This window comes from Neolamprologus brichardi, chromosome 6 (genome assembly GCF_056152115.1).
Source record: "Neolamprologus brichardi isolate AB-2024 chromosome 6, ASM5615211v1, whole genome shotgun sequence".
In the NCBI taxonomy this organism is placed as follows: Eukaryota; Metazoa; Chordata; class Actinopteri; order Cichliformes; family Cichlidae; genus Neolamprologus; species Neolamprologus brichardi.
Genome location: NC_142109.1, coordinates 22102155 through 22124284, shown reverse-complemented (window position 1 = coordinate 22124284; position 22130 = coordinate 22102155). Strand labels below are relative to the sequence as shown.

General features: G+C 40.0%; 2 protein-coding genes across 3 annotated transcripts; one reads left to right on the top strand and one right to left on the bottom strand.

Moving 5' to 3' along the window:
• Nucleotides 1-1176: 1176 nt before the first annotated feature.
• LOC148102538 (ubiquitin hydrolase B-like) lies at nucleotides 1177-3467 on the bottom strand. The gene is made up of 5 exons (XM_087842418.1): nucleotides 3393-3467; nucleotides 1964-1986; nucleotides 1682-1790; nucleotides 1538-1592; nucleotides 1177-1361 (listed from the first exon to the last, which is right to left on the bottom strand). The coding sequence occupies exons 1-5, from the start codon at nucleotides 3465-3467 to the stop codon at nucleotides 1177-1179; spliced, it is 447 nt and encodes a 148-aa protein (XP_087698544.1).
• Nucleotides 3468-4960: 1493 nt separating this feature from the next.
• LOC102788605 (uncharacterized) lies at nucleotides 4961-17150 on the top strand. 2 transcript variants are annotated; one of them, XM_087841848.1, is made up of 6 exons: nucleotides 4961-5044; nucleotides 12611-12711; nucleotides 12948-13280; nucleotides 15145-15243; nucleotides 15853-15980; nucleotides 16552-17150. In XM_087841848.1, the coding sequence occupies exons 1-6, from the start codon at nucleotides 4992-4994 to the stop codon at nucleotides 16696-16698; spliced, it is 861 nt and encodes a 286-aa protein (XP_087697974.1). In that variant the 5' UTR covers nucleotides 4961-4991; the 3' UTR covers nucleotides 16699-17150. The 2 variants fall into 2 exon arrangements, with proteins under 2 accessions (XP_087697974.1, XP_087697975.1); XM_087841849.1 differs by lacking the exon at nucleotides 4961-5044 and adding an exon at nucleotides 12351-12443.
• The last annotated feature ends 4980 nt before the right edge of the window (nucleotides 17151-22130 follow it).

The window sequence follows — 22130 nt, the reverse complement described above, 5'->3', positions numbered from 1 at the left end:
ACGGAGACATAAAATAACTAACATGAACGAGTACCTTGAATAGTATCATATAGTAGTGCTGTTTGTGCTATAACTGTCAATATTAAAGGAGGGGGAGGGGGCACACTGATTAGTTTTCTGTCTTCATTTATTTCACAAGTGATAGCAAAGCTGTACGTTTTAATTTTTTCAGAAATCCCTCAGGCAGAACATGGTATATTATGTTTAACTGGAAACTAGTGAGCTAACTGCATGCTAACTACATTAAATTTGAAATGTTCTGTTTTCACGGATGCCTGGATTTTAAACTTAATTATTATACCTGGTAGAGCAGCTACTGCATAAATTTTAATTAAATAAAAAAAATTAAATTGATCCAAACGCAAAAACTGAGTTTTCGAAAATCTCCACCGTGGCAGGAGTTCTTAAAAATCTCATTTTTCAGTGATCGAAAACGCAGTTTACTTGTGGACTAAAGGTGCAAATGCATAGAAAACACTGCGTTTTCAAAAATACCCGTGTACGTAGCCTTTGTTTCACTGCTGTTGAGCTGTTTTTATTGTTTTCAGTGATTATTTTACACTTCTTAGGCTACGTCTACACTACTCTGTTTTCCTTGACCAAAAAAGCCATCTCACTGAGACACTAATTGTCTTATGCAGTTTCAAACAGCTGGAACAGATTCTGTTTGGCAGGAACTTGTGAGTTCAACTTCCACAACAGTTTTCCACTTATTTAACTTCAAATCTCAAATATCTTACTCCAGTGATAGATTACCAGAGTTTTGAATGAGAGTTTATAGGAGTCAGTCACAGTGATCAACCCACAGGGCGTTCCGTCTCAAAAGACAAGCAAGGCACGTCAGAGAAAAACCATGCCATGAAAGAGTTCAGGTCTTAGGAGGTTGAAAATGTCTCTGCTGATGAGACCAGTGAATGTGGGGCGACGGTGGCAAGAAAAAAACTCCCTCCTGGAGGAAGAAATCTTGGGAGGAACCAGGCTCTCTGGGAGGACCCTTCCTCCTAAGGGCAATACTGACTAATATTTTTCCTCCAGTCAGCGATGGTGGACTGGGACGACTGCTTTTCCTTCTCAGCATGATGATGACCTTAACTTCCTTCCGTATCCTGTTTTAGAACTCAGAATGAAGACAAAACTGGTTAACAAGGAAATAGCACATTTAAAAATTCTCTCACTTCAGGATGAGATGCTGTGTCTTCTTACGTTTCTCTTGTAAAACAGGATGTAGGCCGAGTGCTGCTGTTCCTCACAAACTGCAGATCTAGTTGTGTGGAGCACCTGTGCGTCATTATAGGTGAGCCAGCGATCTGATGTAGAGTGCAGACTCTCCTCAGGATGGACAGAATTACAGATGTAGTGTCCTGAAATCACATTAAGACAAATAAATCCAACTTCTGGAAGTCAACTGATTCAAGCAAATAGTGATTTTGACTTGGTGCTTCTTAGAACATCAAAAGGTTTTGTGTGTGAATCCTTCATTGAAAAGTAGCAAGTTCTGTTAAATCATTTTCTGTTTGTCACAAGTCTGTTGTTTTACCCGATTCTGTGCCTCCATAATGACTAATGATGCTGACAAGACTGTAACAGCCACCCTGAGAAGGAACAAATCCAAAGAGTGTTAGTCTCACATCAGTGCCATAATCAAGCTGATTCTCTGAGATGTTCTGCAGTGTGTTTTTACCTGTTTGGATAACACCACCAAGTCCCCCTGCAGCCTAACAGGGGCATACACCTTCTGAAGCTTGTAGGTTTGTGTAAAGCTAAACCTCTTCAGATGCGAGATGAGAACTCTGGCAGAAAAGAAAAAAAAACAAACAAGGTAGAAAATAAGAATGAGTGTCAAACACAAACAGAAGATGGGAGAAAATAATTGCTCAAGAGTTGTCTTAAAAAACTCTGATGTTTGATGCGCCACTGTTTGGAAACCAGGTCAGTCGATCAATTCGGATGTGACCTTACTCACCTTGGCAGTGTATCAAAAGGTGACTTCACGAGTTACAAGCTCAGCAAAGCAATCCAACTTTACTCCAATCCAACAGCCAAACTCACCTGTTCCCTGATTGGATTGTTACATTTGTGATTGACATGACATTGACCAATCAGCTGAAAGGACAAAAAATTTGGTCAACATTCATACTTGTAAGATAAAACTGACACACTGCCAGGGAACTTTAGTGCAGAATTTTACATTGTTTTTTGTTTTGTATCTGTAACTAGAACTTAACGAAAAAAAATTGTAAGTTGTGTAAATATATTTTTTTACATTTACACAAATTCTCATCTATAGATGCATGTTCAGATTAAGTAGGATCCAGCTTTAAAAAAAAAACACCATAAAAAACGGCATTTGCCCCAACAGAATCTGGTATTTTATGCCAGATACTAGCGTCTTGAACGCCCCTACTAAGTGGCGAAAAAAACGCAGTTTTTACCTGTCTTTGAACGCCGCTTTTTACGTTGCTCTGCAGAAACTGTGGCAAGCCATCTACACCAATATTCGGCAATTTTCTAACTCGTTTGGTTAAGAAAGGGCATAGAAAATGCTATTTAATAATTCAAAACGCTTTTAAAAAACTGCGTTTGCCCTGACAGAATGCTGTATTTCACTCCAGCAACTGGCACCTTGAACGCCCCTTCTGAGTGGCGGAAAAAACGCAGTTTTATCCGTCTTTGAACGACGCTTTTTATGTCTTTCGGCAGAAAATGCTGTTAAAAGATAGATAAAAATGCCCTTCTGTATCAGGTGTGACAGCGTTTAAAACGCTGTTTTGTTGAAATTATGCAGGGCACTTTCCATGGTACCCTCATCCAATTACTTTCAACTCCTTTCACCAAATCAAAGAAGAAGAAGAATTGCAGACAATACTAGTTGATCACAGATTCACCTTGCTGCTAAGTGAATGTCTATTCGGTACCAATGCTTGTCACAGTTTTTACTTGTATTACAATCCCACTATGCATTTTGATGTGTTTAAAGCATGATCAAACAAGCAAAAGACAGAATGCTTTTTCTGAAACAAGTGGAGACCTTAACTGTGTCTGTTACGACAGCTCTGCTCATTCCTGACCTTCTTTCGTATTTTCCTCTTTACTTCTCTTAACCTTTAACTTACGTCTTACGGTGCGTTCACACCAAATGCGATAGACTCGCCCAAAAAGTGCCAGACGCCTCTAGCTGGTCGCGTGCACATTTGCACCTTGACACGGGACCAACGCGAATTGGTCGCGCTTCAAAATATGCAATTTTCATGTGTGTGAAGCGGAAATGTGGGAGGAAGTAGTGCCAGACGGTATGTTTGCAAGATGGCAGCTGTCAATCTAGCGTTTGAAGAGAGAGTCTCCTTCTCTATTTACCGTGGAGAGTAGAGCAGCGGCGTAAAGGATGTCCTCACCGTACCTGGGTCCATCAGGTCCTCTAGAAGCCTGAGCAGTTTGGTGAGTTTCACCACTTGCTCCAGGAGCTGCATCTGGATGACAGCCGCTTCCAGCGGTACCACCGTCTTTCCCTTGCCCAGTTTGAGGAGCTGCTGTCCCGCGTCGGTCCCAGCATCGCCGGCCTAAACACCAACTACAGGCGCTCAATCCCACCTGCAGAGCGCCTGTCCATCTGCCTGCGGTTAGTAAAAGTGTTTAATATGGTACGACCAACAATACTCGTATCGATATTGAACCGTTCGATACAGTGCTTTCGGTTCGGTACGCATATGTATCGAACAATACAAATTTTTAATTTATTTTATCAACTTTTCTTCTGACGATGCTGTCTGTGTTGAGAGCTCAGTGGATCTGCGTTCGACTACACCGCCTAGGCTGCACTGTCGAGTGCAGATCCACTGAGCGCAGCACAAGCTAGCAAGACAGAAGCTAAGCTCGTTGCAACATGGCAACTGCCTCAACGCTACCCGAAATTGAACTGCCCCCACCCTCATTCAGATCTGCCGTTTGGAACAATTTTGGTTTTAATGTGAAGTATGACCCTGATGGTAAGCGCGTCATGGACAAAAGTAAAACAGTATGTTGGATGTGCCATGCAATGCTTAATTGGTAGGAACTAGTGCGTTAGCGCAGTTAGCTCGTTAACGACAGACTGCCTGATGAAGGCAGAACAAACAAATATTCTTTGAAATCAAATTTAACTTCCCTTTTTTTTTCTTCTTTTTTTTTTACAGAACTCTTAGTTACCACATAGCTGGTTAATGTGCATGACTGTGCATCCTCCCAGCCTGTAACATGTAGTAGGCACGATACATTTTGCTGTGTTGTTGTATACAATAATGTCACACATCTTGAATGACATCAGGGAAATATTAAAAATAAAAGCTTTATTGCAGTTTGTGCATCCACATAACCACTGGTGTGCTTTCACACACCTGGAAAACTTTTATTTCTCTGATTGTGACTGTGAGAAGAACATTTGGTGTTTTGTCTTTTGAAAAGACATCCACATCCCACTACCACACAAAATGTTGTAGGTGTACACTGTGGTTTTAACTTAGTTGCAGAAGCAGAGGTGGGGCAGAGCATTTCAGAGAGCAGTGCCAGGTTGAGCTGAATGGTACAGCTGCTGCATATCTTCTAATCAGCCATTCCTTTTTACTTAGCAGGCTGAAATTTTGAGACACAGAGACCACAGAGCAGCCACAGTCGTACCAAGCTACACACCTGTCTAAGAAGGAAGTAACCTGAGTTGTCGCTTAGCGTATTGTGGCAGACTGGATATGAGCAGCACATGGCTTTTGTTTGTATACAACTGCATGTGGGCTTAGGCTGCTCTCAATTAAGATTATTTCTTCTGAAATTCTTAAATCCCTGCAGCTCAAGAACTTTGGATACGGACCCAAGATCTCTGGGAGTATCCCCAAAGCATCAGAGTTTTCCACATTAATGCACATGGAACAACAGTGGTAGCCTAAGCCTTTCCACAAAGTCATAGTTTTGCTGCCATTTGGAGCACACCAGCTTTAAAACAAGGAAGAACACACAGAACCTTCATGGTTGTTGTGATCGAGGACATGCAGAAGGGCGATGTGACAGTGGAGGATGGGTGAGATGGAGGCAGATGTCCCACTATGTTGATTCCTAAATGGAGTGGCTGAAAAAAAGCTGCCGTGTCATTACCTGCGTAAAGTAACTACAATATGGCAACACACAGATGTTACAGATGGTTCTGAAATCCCCAAAATAATGAAGACGTTTTACAGACATTAGGACTTGCTTAAAGTGAAGAAATTTCAATTCCCAAATGTTGCAGTGTGGAAGGGAAACATCTCCAAACATTTATGTAATATAGCCAAAAAATAACTGAATGAAACAACTGTCCATACTTCCCAATCATTACATATTAACTATGCTTCTTTAATACATCCCAGCCTTCATTTATCAGAAGCCAAAATTGGCTTTTGTGTAGCTCTAAGTCCAACAATCAGAGTCATAGTGGATCATCTGGTTGAGGCACCTCGACCTTAACAGTATTTCTTCGTCTTATGTTATATATTCCTTAATACTTATGATACTCTGATGATGAGCAGGAATGTGAACCATGAGACCAGTTGAAAATCTACTGCTATTGTCTGTTGTCAACTTTTCTAAAAGGTGATTTGATTTACATCTACATTATTTACAAAATATTGAGTTAAACTAGGTTATAGGGCTGCACGATTAATCGTTAGAAAATCGCGATCTCGATTCATACTTATGTGCGATCTCATTTCCAAATGACAACGATTTAAAAAAAAAAAAAAAAGACGGCGACGATTGTACCGCATTTTGATCCGGGACGTAATCTGCATGAAAACAAGCGCTCACTCTTCCTACTCAACAAATGACAAGGGCGGAGCCTTATACCACGTGATAAAGAAGCTGTACCGTGTGATGCTAAAATTAGCAGGGAAAAAACAACGAAGAGCACGTCAGGGATGACGAGAAAGTGACAGGAGAAAATCCGTCCCGGTCAACCACCCAAACATCAATAACGGGAACCTTATACAGCGCTTCCCTATACCCGTCGAACTCCCGCAGGCACAAAGAAATTACGGAGGCTATTACTTATCACCTGACCAAAGATATGGCTCCCATCAACACTGTGCAAAACGAGGGATTTAGGAAAATGATCAACACCCTAGACCAGGGGTCGGCAACCTGCGGCTCCAGAGCCGCATGCGGCTCTTTAGTCCTTATACTGCGGCTCCGCGTGGTTTGGGAAAATAAATTAGTATTTAGCTGAAGTGTATTTTATTTGTGTTTAGTTCTTTTTTTTTAAACTTGTAGTTCTAAATTGGAAGATTATTGTGATATTGAAATATAAAAATAAAATTATATTCTATTATTTTTTCATCGCTCAAAATAAGCGTCACACTCGCGGAAGCCGGTGTACCCGCCGAAACGCCGTGCATTTATCGAGACTTTCAACCCCAGGTAGGCCAGTTATGGATCTTCGGATCCACATTATGTCAGCAGCTGTTCTCCACCATGAACTATGTTAAAGACAAACACCGCTCACGCCTGACAGATGACAGCTTACAGTCCTGCGTAAACTGACTTCGTACAGCCCCGATTAGCAGACGCTGTGCGCAGAGGTTCGGGACCATAAGTCTTATTGTAAACATATCACGGCAGACCGACGATGTTTGCATGAACATGCTTTACAGCATCTCTTTATTGACCACTTTTCACACACGGTTGCTGTACGCACACAGCCGGCTGTAGCTTTTCACCTCACAGCCCGACACACACCACCAACAACACAACAGCACAGATAGCGCAGACGTAAAGGCAGCGAGGCATGATTGCGGGTGTGGCTCAGGTGCGTCCGCCCCCCTGCAGCAGCGCTGCAGACCACGCCCCACCGCACGCATTAACCTGGTAAAATACATATTTAGGCAGAATTTTGCAAATATCTATTTTTAATTTTTCAGCAGCATAGTGCTTTTTTATTTCTTAAAAGTCAGGTCAAGGCTCCAACAGCCCAAAGGCGATATAAGGGTGGTGGCTGACAACAGTTTTTGTTTGCTACATGGATCATTTTAGTTCAGGTTGGTGTCTTTCCTTTTGTTATATTTCTTTAAGAGTTCAAAATGTGTTGATTACATAAATAAAATGTAATTTTTTCTGTAGCACTTCATGGATTTCATAAGCAACACACCTTAGTTGTTCACACAAAGCATAAAGGTAGAAAACAATATATACAGTGTTACCTTCATTTTAGATGTCAAAAAGTATTTGCGGCTCCGAGTGTTTTCTTTTGCGTGGAAACCGAGTCCAAATGGCTCTTTGGGTGTAAAAGGTTGCAGACCCCTGCCCTAGACAAACGCTACACAGTGCCGTCCCGCAAATATTTTTCTATTGTTGCACTACCTGCTCTATACACGCAGTGTCGAGCAACGGTGGAGACGGAATTTCAAGCATTTTGCGGCAACCACAAAACGTGAGACATTTGTTGTTTTTATGTTTATTTATTGTTTTTATGTTCAGTCTCAACTGTTACGAAGTTGATGTGCAGTTAATAAGTGCAATAAATATTTATATTGGAAAAGAAAATTGTGAGAGAATCGTGATTGTTGTGTGCCCACCTTATTACTAAATTAGGCAGAGCACTCTGAATTGAATCAGGACATAAAGCACGGTCTTTATCTTGCTTTATTGAATACTGTCCATCTAACAACTAGCCACTTAACGGGGCCTCCTTCGGACAACAACATCCGGTTCAAAGGTCATCACATTAAGACATAGCCATATCAATACATGACATCCCCCTTTTCCTTAGATTCAAACTTTAGTCTTAATAACTTTGATGTCTTTTTTTTTTTTCCTCTTCAACATTGAACATTTTTTCTTGTCTTACTTTCTAACAATTATATTTTCTAACTGTCTCACCACACGTACCCCTTTTTTTTTTCCAATATATACATGTCGACATACACATATGAACTTGAAACTTGCCCATTTTCAGTTACCTCTTCACCTTAACATATTATAGTTTATTTCACCACAAAATCACGAAACCTCTCAGGTATCTTTTTAGCCCTCTGTGATCTACTTGATCTCTCTGGCCCCTGGGAGCCCTCTTGTGGTGTTGGAGTGAAGGTGTCAGTCTTTGTGGGTGTTTCACCTTCCTCCCTTTCAGGTATTGCGTCGTAGTGTCCTTCTCTAGTCTCATTCGTCTCGCATTTCTTCACATGTGTGGTGTTCCGGTGATAGCGAGCTCCTGTTGGTGATTCAATAATGACTTGGTTTCCAGTTCTGCTTACAACTTTGTGTGGTGTTGCGTTGAATGGTGTTGTAAACTTGTCCACTTTGTCTTGTTGAACCAGCACTGTGTCTCCCGTGTCAACTTTTGAATACTCAGCTCCCCTTCGTTCATCAGCATAAATCTTTGATTTTCCTTTCTGTTCAGCGTCTCTGTCACGCACGTCCAACTCCGTTGTTTTTGCCTCACTGATGTTCGGTAACTTTCCTCTCATTTTGCGGTTGAACAGGAGTTCTGCTGGACTTTTGCCCGTGGTTGGATGTTCAATGCTGCGATACACTGTTACATATTTTCTTAGCTCTCGCTTCCAGTCAAGTCCTTCGGCTTGTGCAATCCTGATTCTTTTCATCAATGATGCATTTTGCCGTTCCACTTCTCCATTTGCTTGAGCCCATTTTGGTGTAGTTCTTATATGTTTGATTCCATTAGTTTCACAATATTCTCTGAACAGCTCAGATTTGAACTGTGGGCCGTTATCAGATTTCATGGTAACTGGTAGCCCATGTCTGCTAAATATACAGTCAATAGAGTCAATGACTTTTTCAGCAGTTGTAGATGACATTACATCATACTCATAGTACCGACTGTAGTAATCTATCAGTACAAGTATTGAGTGGTTCGAAGGTAGCGGTCCCAGTAGGTCTACCGCCACATCTCGCCATGGTCCATCCGGTAAAAGTGTGTTTCTCAGTGGTTCAGGTGGATCTGGTCTGGCTACTATTTGACATCCGTGACAAGCTTTACAAAACTTTTCTGCAGCTTTGTCCATCCCTGGCCACCAAACTTTTGTTCTGAGATGCTGTTTGGTTCCAACAATTCCTAAATGTCCTTCATGAGCTAGTGAAAGTGCTTGAGCTCTGAGGTTTTCTGGCAATACAATTCGAGTTCCCCGCAAAACTATGTAGCCGATGACACACAGTTCATTTGCAATGGGAGCATATGTTTTGCATTTTTCAAAATGTCCATTTTCAATAGCTCTTCGCACTTCTGTTAATTCTGAGTCTGTAGCAGAGGCTTCTTCAACCTCTCTTGTTGTGAGTGCTTTTGGAGTAGCATTAACTGCAACAAATCTCATATATTCTTCAGATTCATGCTTATGTATCTCTTTTGACGTGGTGTCAGACAGCAGTCTTGACAGTGAATCCGCAATGTTTTGTTTTCCCGCAATGTGCACTACTTTAAAATCATATGGTTGTAGTCTGAGAACCCATCTTTCTATGCGTGCACAAGGTTTAGATCTCTGGCTATATATGACCTCTAATGGCTTGTGGTCTGTGATGAGGTCAAACTTCCTGCCATACACATATGGATGTAGTCTCTCACATGCCCATACCAGTGCTAGGGCTTCTCTTTCTGTTTGAGAATATCTTCGCTCACAGTCTGTTAAACTCCGACTAACGTAGCACACTGGTACCTCTTCTCCGTTCTGTATTTGTATTAGCACTGCGCCCAAGCCTACAGGGCTCGCATCTGCTATGACTCTGGTTGGGGCTTCTTTGTCAAAATAGGCTAGGGTACCTGCTCTGGCTAACTCAGTCTTTAGTCTTTCAAATGCTTGCTTTTGTTCTGGCCCGAATGTAAACATAGTTTCTTTTCGAGTTAAACGTCTAAGTGGTTCAGAGAGTGTAGCAAACTGTGGTATGAACCTGCTACTGAAACCTACCAGTCCCAGAAAGCTTCTCACCTCAGTAGCATTCTTTGGTTCTCGGGCTTCCACCACAGCTCTCACTCTTTCTTCAGTTGGGCCGATGCCTTTCTGTGTCAGCAGTATTCCCATGAACACGAGTCTGTCCATGTTGAACTGACACTTCTCTGAGTTTAGTGTCAGGCCACAGTCAGAGAGTCTCTTCATCACAGCATGCAGGCGCTTATCATGGGTTTCCTGGTCTGGCGCATGTATGATTACATCATCTGAAATGTTCTCAACTCCTTCAATGCCAGCTAGTGCATTGGCAATCTCATGCTGATATTGCTCACTAGCTGATGAGACTCCAAATATTAGCCTTTTGTACCGGTATACTCCGTTGTGCACTGCAAATGTAGTTATCTCTCTTGACTCCGGGGTAAGCTCTAGCTGATGGTATCCCCACTTGAGATCGAGTTTGGTGAAGATTGCAGAGCCGTTTAGTCCTTGCAAGATTTCATCCACAGTGGGTATGGGGTATCTTTCCCTGATTATTGCCTCATTTGCTTTTCTCATGTCTAAGCACATTCTGATATCTTTGTCACATTTCTTTGGGAGTACCACTACAGGATTTACCCAAGGTGTAGGTCCTTCTACACGTTCTATAATGTCCATGTCGATTAGTTCATTAATCTTTTTCTCCACTGCATCCCTCAAATGATAAGGTATGCGCCTCAGTGGCTGTGCTACTGGTTTCACATTTGGATCAATGTACAGGCTGATCTGTTTGGTGTTTAGCTTTCCTACTCCTTTGAACACTTTTGGATACTTTTCTTTAAGAGTGTGCTTTAAATCTGTGACAGCCGCCACATTTTCACCTATTTTCAACACTCCTAACTTTATGGCAGTCTTTTTCCCCAGGAGTGGTTCACCATTACCTCTAATCACAATAAATTCAGCCTCTTCAGTCCTGTCACCAATCTTGATTTCACATCTGAATGCACCTTTAACCGTGAGTGCCTGTGCTGAGGAATATGCATATAAATTCCTCTGCTCTTTGGGTACATATGAGTGACATTTTATCTTTTCAGCTTTTAGCTTTTCCCATATGTTGTCTCCCATCACATTACTTGTAGCTCCAGAGTCAACAAACATTTTCAACTCTATTCCCCCAACAGAAAAGGTAAGTTTCTCAGGTACATTATCATCATTTACAGTAAATGCATAATCATCTTGTTCAACAGCATTCACATTTTGTTTCTTTTGTCTTTTGGTACGACACATTTTTGAAAAGTGGTCCTTACCATTACACTTGTGACATGTTTGTCCTCGTGCTGGGCATTTGGGATCTTTGCCCATGTGGTCAGTATAACCACACCTGTAACATTGTCTGTCTGTTTTATTATCATCTCTCATTTTTCCTTTTGGTCTGTTGTTCTTCTCTTTCTTTGCTGTAAAAATCCGGCTGACCGTGTCCTCTCCTTTCTTTTCCCCGGCGACGCTCATCGCCGCCATCTGCTCCTCCACGCGTTCACAGTGTGAAGCCACCTCCAACGAGCGAGTTAGGGTTAAGCCTGGACCCTCCTCAAGCAGCTTTCTCCGTACATATTCAGAAGTGCATTTACTCAGGATAGCGTCCCGTATCTGGTTATCATTGTCACCTTGAAAGTCACAGTCTTTTGCAGCTCGCCTTAAACGTGTACAAAATTGTTGCACAGTCTCACCTGGTGTTTGGGACAATTTGTGGAAAGTTTGGCGTGCGTATGCTGCATTCACTTGAGGAACAAAATAAGTGTTGAGTGCAGTCACCGCAGCGGTGTAATCCTTTGCCTCTCCCGTCTGTGGTAGAGTGGAGAAGACGTCCTGCACGTCTTGTCCGGCCAAGTGCAGTAGAAGAGCGCGTCTCCGCTGTCTGATTGCGTCCGTAGCATTATCCGTCAAAATAAGACCTTTCCCATCAGCAAACAACTCGAAGGATGTTAACCACCGCATCCATCTCGGTCCGAGCGTAGCTGGATCAGTGTAGCAGGCGAACGGTTGAATACCCGACTTTTCCATGTTAGCCCACAAGTTTTTCGCTAACACCGTGCCGCCGCTGGGTCTACTTTTCACAAAAACAAATCCAGGTCCGTGTCATCCTCGTCGCCATTGTTGTGTGCCCACCTTATTACTAAATTAGGCAGAGCACTCTGAATTGAATCAGGACATAAAGCACGGTCTTTATCTTGCTTTATTGAATACTGTCCATCTAACAACCAGCCACTTAACGGGGCCTCCTTCGGACAACAACATCCGGTTCAAAGGTCATCACATTAAGACATAGCCATATCAATACATGACAGTGATCTCAATTCTAAGCCAAAAAATCGTGATTCTCATTTTATGCAAAATCGTGCAGTCCTACTTCGTTATGTTTTAAAAAATGCAATTTTTAAAAAAACAAACATTGTGTCTTTGTTAGTAAAGCACAGAAATGAGATTTTTGTTTGGTTTTGTTGCATTCTTCATTGTCAGATTGCGCATGGCAATCTGCTTTTTGCTTTTAAATGGTATATCTCAGTCATTTTAAAGAAGGTATTGACACACTTGTACCATATTTTTTCTCATGAACACATTTGCATCATGATTTAAAAGCTAAACACAACTTCACTGTCTAAAACTGAAACCAGTGATTTCATCAGTCCAGACTATACATACAGGAAACACTACTCACTGTCTCTTTTGTCTGTGTGTGTAAATAGAGAGAGAGCATTAGAAGCACAAGCAGTTTATGCTGCCACTGCTGCAGAGATGATGCGACTGTGTTGGGCCCTAGTACTGATTTTTTCTTATTCCACTTCAGGTATGTTCATTTACTTTCCTATTCTGAGGTTTTCATTTTGTTTATGTCTGCATGAAATAACACTAGCAGAGAGAGGACTTTATCCCATTTCTTAATTTGTTTCTGGTTTAAATTAATGTCACATTACATTTTGATATGTGTCTATGAGTGCTTCCAGAACAACTGGTATTCAGCCACTGTTAATGCAGGTGACTTTGACATGTCTTTAATCAGAGACTTTGTCTCTTTTATAACAGAAGGCACTATAATCATCACAGAGCCTGGTGAGAGCATCACTTTGAAGTGTTCCTCAGAAGAATGCCCCCAAAACAGTGGTCGATATGCTGGGATGTATCTGTATCATAGGTTTACTGAACAGAATGAGGTGTATTTCTATAGCAACCATGTTAACAGCAAAGTTTCTGTGCGATTGAGATACAAAGGCAGGATTGAGTCAAACGGAGCTCCCATGAACCACAGCATCACCATGACCAATCTCACTGTGGATGATTCTGGTGTCTACACTTGTGTCTACAAAGAATCAGTAGACAAAAGTGCTGAGTGCAAAGTCTACACAGTTTTTGTAAGAGGTGAGTGTTTTCTTCTATCTAACTCCAAAATCTTGTCCAGTAACTAAAAGACTTTAGAAAGGCTAATCACAGTGTACTGCAAATGTACAGTACACTGTTACAAATTCAGGAGGTGATTTTTACATTAAGAAATAGCAACAGTATAGAAAGTTGGTTTATATTTACCTACACAGTGGTGACGTTACACATGGATGTGGTTATTTGGGCTCCAGGAAAGTCAGCTTTTTATAACTCTAAACTCCAATATGTAGTATTTTTATGAAGCATTTAGGCAGGATAGCACTCTATAAACACCACTGTTGCTGAAAAATTTATTTAAGAAAGTTATTGTACCAGCAAAATCTGTTTCAGTTTAATACTTTTGCACTTCTGAATCTGTAAAATATAACCTCTTTTTTTTTAAAGTTCACTGTGTAAAATGTTACTAAAAACAGCACACAGTGATTTGCAAATCTCATAAACCCACATTTTATTCATAACAGAATATTTAAACTGAAAATATATACAATTTAAAGAAAAAAATTAGGTCAACACATCTACAAAACATTAGGACAGGGTCACATTTAGTACTGTGCAGCATACCTACTTTTTTTTTTAACAACAGATCAGATGCTGGACTTTTAGGAGAGTGATGTTGTCCCATTTTTTGTCCGATAGCACTGTAGCTGCTCAACAGTCCAGGGTCTTCTTTGCCATATTTTTCTTTTTATGATGCACCAAATGTTTTCAGTTGGTGAAAGTTTGGAATACAGGCTGAAGAGCTCGGCACCGTGTTGTCCAGATTGGAACCTACTGTTTGTTGCTCTAAAACCTGTATATACCTTTCAAAATCGATGGTGCCAAATGTACAAGCTTTCAGTTCCACAGGCACTAATGCATCCTCACTAATGGTCCCTCTCTTCTTTAGTCTGAAGTTTTCCAAGAAGTATTTAAAATTTCGGTTATTTTGTCCACAGAACAGTTTTCGACTTTGTTCATTTTAAACTAACTTTGGCCCAGAGAAGATGGCACTGTTTCTAGATCACATGCACATATGGCTTCTTTGCATGATAAAGCTTTAACCTCCTTTTGAGGATGGCATGGTCAACTAACACAGGCAGTGATTTGTGGCTGTGTTCCTGAAACCATGCAATGATTTCCAAGGTAAAATCATACCTGTTTTTACTGAACTACCACCTGAAGGCCCAAAGATCACTGGCATCCAATACTAATTCTCTGAATCTTTTGATATTATGTAATACAGATGACGAGATATTCAGTCTTCATGGTTTTACATTGAGGAACATTATAATTTTTACCAATTAATGGCCCTCTGCCCATCTTTACTTCTTAGAAACTCTGCCTCGCTACGATGCTCTTTTTGTACTTGGTTATAACGCTGACTTCCTGCCAATTAACCTAATTAACAAGAGGTGAAGTGTTCCTTCAGGGCTTTGTTTTTGCTACTACTTTATTTTACAGTCTTTTTTGCCCTCCACCATCATTTTGAGACAAACTGCTGCCATCAAATGAAAAATGACTTAATATTTTTCATGAAAAAGTAAAATTTCACAATTTAAATATTTGACATGTTTTCTGTGTTTATGAGATTTGCAGATCATTACATTCAGTTTTAATTTACAGAACTTCTTTGGTCGTATACAAACACAGGGCTTCTGTTTAATGTGGTCTTCTATATGTTTCATTACTCCAGTTTGTAAATGATGTGACCTAATCCACTGTTCTTGTCAAGGTGACATATACAAAAAAATACCAATTTTCTTTTGTCCTTCCTAACTATGAAGGGTTTTGTATCAAAAAATTGTTGCTGTTAAAGTACAATTAAAGCTATTCTAAATTTGTATTTAATTTTTTTTCCATACAGAAATAACAAACAAACCTTACAGAGAGCTCCAGACGACCGCAGAGAAGAGACGTCTACCTGGTGGTAATCGTGAGCATAATACTACCGAGCATCCCAAAGGTCAGTTTGATTCTCTCAACTAACAGCCTGTCTGTTAACTCCCAGTGCTGTTATCAGCCAAGTGAGGTGCACTGCATACAGATGCTTCCATTGCCACAAATTAGCTTGCACACTTTATGAAGCTATGAAAGAAAGAAGTAGCAATAACAAAGAAAACTATTTTATGTTAAGTTTTACAATTGTGACATCTCTTATGGTTGTGGTCTTCAGTAGGGCTGAACTCAACTTACAGTAGATATAAAACACAATAGACCATAATTCACAATTATTGATGTGCCATTTGGGCTTGGTGACACCCTCAACAGTAATGCTGAATAAAAGTAATATAAAAGGCTATTGTTTTTTTTTTTTTAAACAGGAACAACACAGATTCTAATTACTTTTAATTACTTTTCCTCTTCCTATATGATATACAAAGAGAAGAGCAATCTTCCTTTTATTTTTAGATTAGCTCTTCTTGAGGTTTGTTTTTTTTTTTTTTTTGGAGAATTCTGTATTACATTGCAAATTTAATGTTAGAACAGTGTAATTAAAGAAGTGCACCAGGATGGTAAACTTCTTGTGCAGCTGAATGAAGACATCACTTGTGTTTCCCTGTATTTCACACAGAATGTCCCAGACAAAAAGCACTCTTGTCCACTGCAGAGGAGAGACATCTACCTCTGGTGTTAATCATAAGTATTTCCACCATCATCCTGCTGTTCATCATAATCTTAATCCTACTGATGATCCAGAAGGTGAGTTCAGTTCTTTCTACTTAAAGCTTTCTATGTAAGGTGCTGTTATGTAATCCAGCCCTGCAGCTATGGTGTGCAGCAGTGGTTATCTTGCGTCTGCAGACATGTAAATGTACACATTTATTAGCCTCACCGCAACCAAGTATGACTGCTGTAAACACTGTAAACGCTCTTGCGCTGACTTGCTGATAATATCAGAAACCACTGAATTATCTGTTTGGATCTTGAAGTGCAGCTGTGAAAGGGCTGCAGCTTCTTGGAAAGTGCATCACACTGTTCACGTCTTTTGCTCTGTTAGCTCAAGATGAAAATCATTTTTCTTTGTTACAAAACCCAACGTTAATGATACGCTAACACACCTGTCCTCTGTAAACTCCACTTCTTAAGAGCTCCACTTGGCTTTGTACCCACTGTGAGCACTGTTTTATTGTTTTACCATGTGTCAAATCATTTGTCAAACTGATTTGACACATGAAAAATGAAAACTTTTTTACTTACTTTTTTGAAATCTGCTTAAATCATCATACTATTTATACAGAAAACTGATACAATGGTATTTTACTATTGACAGGCGAGAAAAATGAAAAGCCACGAAAGAAAAGCAAGACCTTCCCTGCAAGGATCCAATGATTATGTGTATGAAGTTATGATGAAGACCAACGGGTGCCCAGCAGCAGCTCCAGAGCAGCCAGCACAAAACCCCTATGAGCTTGTTTAGATATGTAGTCGAATATTATTCACTTTTGAAGCTGTTGATGGGGTGTTTTTTCTTCTTCTTTTGTTTCACTGTTTTGGTTGATTTTTGTTTTTGAAGTGATTTAAATCACAATGATGCACTCAAAGTGACCATTCATAGTGTTGCATTGCCTCTGTTCCCTGATTATTCGAGAATTGAGCGGGCCTTTGAAAAAAGCATAAATACATATTGTGATATCATAGGGATAGGGTTTGGGTTGTTGCTTGTGAGGACCTAGACCTCAGACACCATAATAAACATCAGCAGCCTGATTATTCATCTGTTACTTTAGCACAAATGAACACAAGTGGTGAGTGTTTCTTGTTTCTTGTATTATAACTTGGAGAGTGCATGCGAGGACATTATGACCAAAAACCACCGAAGATGGGTGGGAGGGTGGGGAGGGGGATGAGTGGTTTATATTTCTACATGCAGATATCTCACATGGTTTATTAATGCTGATTTGATAACAGTCGCATATAAATAACGGACGTAATTAGAGTTCTGAAAGTGGAGATGAGACTGGATGATAATGGTTAGACTGTTTATTAGAATGGAAATGACACATGTTTTGAAACAGTTGTAGTTTTGTTTGTTTATTGGCTTGTATGCTTTATTATTGTTAATTCCAAACCTTTGTGCTCTGGAATATAACAACAGTAATCTGAGGTATATAATAAAAAAACATTCAATGAAAAATATTCAATGAAACACACTCACACACACACACACACACACACACACACAGTATAACTGGTTTAAGTAAATGCTGCAAGATCTTTATTGTTCAAAGGGGAGAGTGTACAGTATGTTCTGAATTAAACTCATTTGTCATTGCTGTCAATAAAAACTTGCATTATGTGGTGTTTGCATGTGCCATTCAAAACAACGGTCAGTGTACAAAGAGATGAAGAAAATAATGCAGGCAGGTTGGAGTGTGTGAAGACCAGTTTGAAGGGTGATTTGTGACAGAGGGATAGCAACAGGAGTAAATGTGAGACCTGCTATGGTTTGGTTTTACCAACACAAATTTGGCAAACAGTGTAATTTGTGAATGTACATTTTAATGGCAGTCCCAGAGTGAAAAAAGAATATGACCAATAAAGGCCACGATCTATTTGAACTCTTAGATTATTCATTCATTCATCAGTTAGTTTTGTTTTATTTATTTAGTCAGAGTAAAAGCCAGTGACATGGCTACTGATAGTCTCACTTTTAACCACAAGAGAGCAGCACTTGACAGTTTTTCCATTGTAAAACTCTTCCAGTAGGATCAGCAGGACCAGCACCACAAATGCAGGAAGCCTGGATCAGCTCTGTGGTTAAAAGGTTGCAATCTCTGATCCTATGGGTCTTACCCAGAAGGAAATGCACAATTCAGATGGAGCTGATGTGGGTGGGGGGACTTGCGCAGCTCTAACTACGCTGAAGTCGGCATGTCCTCCCTGCTTCCCCTGATAAGATAAGCAAAACCTGAGTAGCCTTGCAGGTCAAATCCTACCAGTCCCACCTGTTATGACAGCTCCCCTCTAGATTGGTGCACTTAGGGTCAATTTTAGGGGCCTGGACAGTATTTAAAGGGCTAGAGTAACCTGTAAAAGCTATTTGCACTAATAAGGATAAATACTCAGCTTTTTACCTGCACTGCTTAACAAAAGTTTAAAAAGTGAATGTCCACCATTTGGACCTATTACAGGATATTTTATTAAAGCAGTTTGGCAGGGGAAAAAAAGCTAAATCAAATGCAAATAAAACTAAATAATAATCAGTTAAATCACTTGAACTATGCTGATCCAATCAACCTACTCTGAGCTAATGCTGATTTTGTTTTGATCATTTGAAGGAGAAAGGCACATCCAGGCCTAGAGATCCACTTATTTCTGTGTTAACTGGGAATCCAAATGTTCTTGATTCTATAATCCAACATGACAAAAAATGAGTAGAGAGAAAGCCAAAAAAAACCATACAAAACCAATTTGCAGGTTCACCGGTTGGGTTGCAGTTGATCCCTCTGGCATCTCTGCTGGAATTTACGACTGTGGACACCTTAGGTCGAATCTGCAGAACTGCTCATGTTTTAGAATACAAAAGGGAAGAACCCCATATCTCTTCTTCACTTAACTGTAAAGATAAGCACATAAAGGCATTTTTAACTTTAACCTATTGGGGGCACCACAGAGCTCAAAGTTCAGATAGAAATTCTGCCAGGGCCTCCAGTTTGTGAACAAAATGTAAAAACTTTATACAGTTATTTTTTATTATCAGTTTTAACTGTGGTTTTTATGCTATTTCTAAGTAAAAGATCTGATGATGAACATTTGTTTGTACAATGTCAATATTAGATAGAAAGGAATAGATCTAAAAGCTTTGTTCAGAAGGGAGTATCTTCTCTTCTGCTACAATTTTCCAGCCTTCTCACTCAGTGATTCCTGGGTGCCGATGAGCCCATCATGAAGAAGCAGTCCTGAGTCTTCCTCTTGGAGGCAGCCGCGGCCTGTAGTGTTTCTTCGTCTAAGTACACAAATGATTTATTTTACAGCTTCTGGTTGGGATAAACCCAGATGCACTTGTTGACCGTGACAGGGTCCTTGACTTACTTAATGTACCCCAGGACATTTGTTTTGTCATCTTTCAGGTCATGTTGTTCAAAATATAAAAACTTAGTGTCTCAAAGCAGTCCTGCAGCTAATGAAATGCCCGTTTAGGCCATATTTTTATCTTTGATGTGGTAAGAGCACTTTTCCTTAGGAACTGCATGCTGGAATTAAGTGTAGGAACACGGCTGTGGTAATCTTACATATTATTGTGTGTTATAAAGTACAACCAAATACAATGAACATATTTTACTTTAAAACTATTGTTGGTCCGCTTTTCTTTTTAACATGTGACATATTTGAGTCTTCTCAGAGTTATTTACACTTTTGCACTGCCTTTTTTACGTCTTTACATTTCATTTTATAAGCCAATCCAAATCAGTAAAGATTGTTACAACACATGCAATGATAGGTCACAAGGAGCACATATCACCAATCCATATCAAACCATACAGAAAACAGTGCTTACCATCTCTCCTATCTGTGTGTACATACAGTGTTTGAAAAACTGTGATAAAAGTCCGTGTATGCTGTCATTTCTGCAGAGATGCTGCTGCTGTTTTGAACCATAGAGATGATTTTTTCTGTATTCCAGCTCAGGTATGTCCATTTAATTTAAAAAATATATATATTTTAATATGTTAATATTGTTTAAATTTGCCTGCATCGAGATCAACTGAGAGCAGATCATTTTCTTAGTTTCATTATCTACAGATACTGTACAGATACTGTGGATATGTGGCTCTCTGAGTGCTTCCAAAATAAATAAAAATGTTGTCACTGTTAATGCAAATGTATGTGTCTTATATTACACACACTCTTTTTTTTAACAGAGGGCACTATAATTGTCAAAGAGCCTGGTGAGAGCGTCACTTTAAAGTGTTCAACAGAATGAAGTCCCCTGAGCAATGATGGATATGCTGGGATGTATCTGTATCATAATTTTACTGAACAGAATGAGGTGTACTTCAATAACAAAATTGTGGAGTGACCAAGACTCAAAGTCAGAATTTGGGTAAATGAAGCTTTCATGAATTACAAGATCACCATCATTAATCTGACCGTGGATGATTCTGGTGTTTACACTTGTGTCTACAAAGAATTGCTTGACAGGAGCGTTGACTCCAACGTCTACAGAGTTTTTGTGAGAGGTGTGTGTTTTGTTCTTCTATTTGTTAAAAACTCCACAATCTTGTTGAGTAATTCACAATGCTTCTCAGTTGTCTAATTGCAGTGTACTGTATGCATGCATACAGTCCCATTTCCATCTTCAAGACATGATGCTTATCTTTTTCCTCAGCTAAGAAAGTGAAAAGTGCAGAAATGTCTAAGAATAGGAAGGAAACTTCCTTTACGCTTACCTACGCAGTGATGATATTACACCCGAATGTGGTCATTTGATCTACAAGAAAGTCATCTTCTCATAGCCCTAAACCTAAATCTCACAACATAGTCAATAATTATCCACCTTGGAGTGGGTTGAGGTCTATAAACCCCATTGCTGATTAAAAAGCATATAAAAAGTTACTGTAAGTTTGGCACACCTACCCCTGTAGGTGTAGGACTTTTCATGTTAACATAATCTTTTATTATTTTATTACTTTTTACAGTTTGTAAAATGATGTAAAAAGAGATTTTCACAGGTGGCATAGATAGAGGTTGATGATATACACCCTTCTAGCTATCTGTATGACACATACAACGACAATAGAAACCAAACAGCCTTTGGCTCTCGGAGGAGGCGGAAGCACTTTTTCTCTTCTCCTCCTCTCCCTTATCTTCCCTGCTTAGTTGTCCTTGTCTTGTCTCGTGTTTTTTTGTATTACTTTCCCTGGAACACTCTCTCACAGTCTTTTTTCTAAAAACTAAAGAGAATTGTGGATTTGATCAACTGGTCTCTGAATGCTAACTCACTGACGCATCACCCTCCCTACCCCGGATCCAACGCCACCTCCAACGCTTACCTCCCCTCTGATGTGGACATCGGGTCAGTTGGAGGCGCAGTCGAAGATTGCAGTGGTCCCAGATCAGATGTACACACTGGAACACTTTCCCATGTTGCTTGTCTGTGTTTATTGTGCTATGGTGTGTTGATATCTGTGCATTCTTGTATTATCCTTTTGTGTTACACATTTCAATGTTTTTTTCCTCGCTACCTAGCCTGACCTGTCTCCCCAATGTGATGTTTGTGTATTGTATGTACAGTCGGCAAAGTCTGTCATCTCGGTTGTGGGCAAAAGACCTGCAACTGACAAATAAAGGCTATCTCATCATCTCATCATCTCATATTTTTTTTAGCATGTCCTTTGTCGTCAGTTTTGTGTAGTCATGTTTGCGTTTCATTATATTTCCTGTTTTATTTTGAAGAGGTCCTGTGTTCAGTGTGTTTAGCTTTATGTTTCCCCTGTGATGTCGTTATTTTCATGTGTGTAAGCTGCTTCCCCATGTGTACCCACTTCCCTCATTAGCCTCCTGTGTGTATTTAGTCTGTGTTTTCTCATTCAGTCTTTGTCAGGTCATCTGTTGTTTTCCATGCTATCCTTGTAGGTTTGCATTTTCCACGTCTCAGGTATTCATGTCCAAGATTATCTGTGTTCATATTAGGGTCTTTCATGTTGTGCTTTATTTCACCCAGTTTAGGTTTAGGTTTCAGTTTTGCCCTTTTGTTTGTAGTTTTTTGCCAGCCCTCAATAAACAGCTCACTTCTATTACGTCAAGTTTTCTCTCTTTGCGTGTCTGCATGTGGGCCCACCTGATTAATCTTACAGTCTGTCACAGCGAGACTGTGACAATTTTCTTTGTCCCCTGATTGCCAAAACT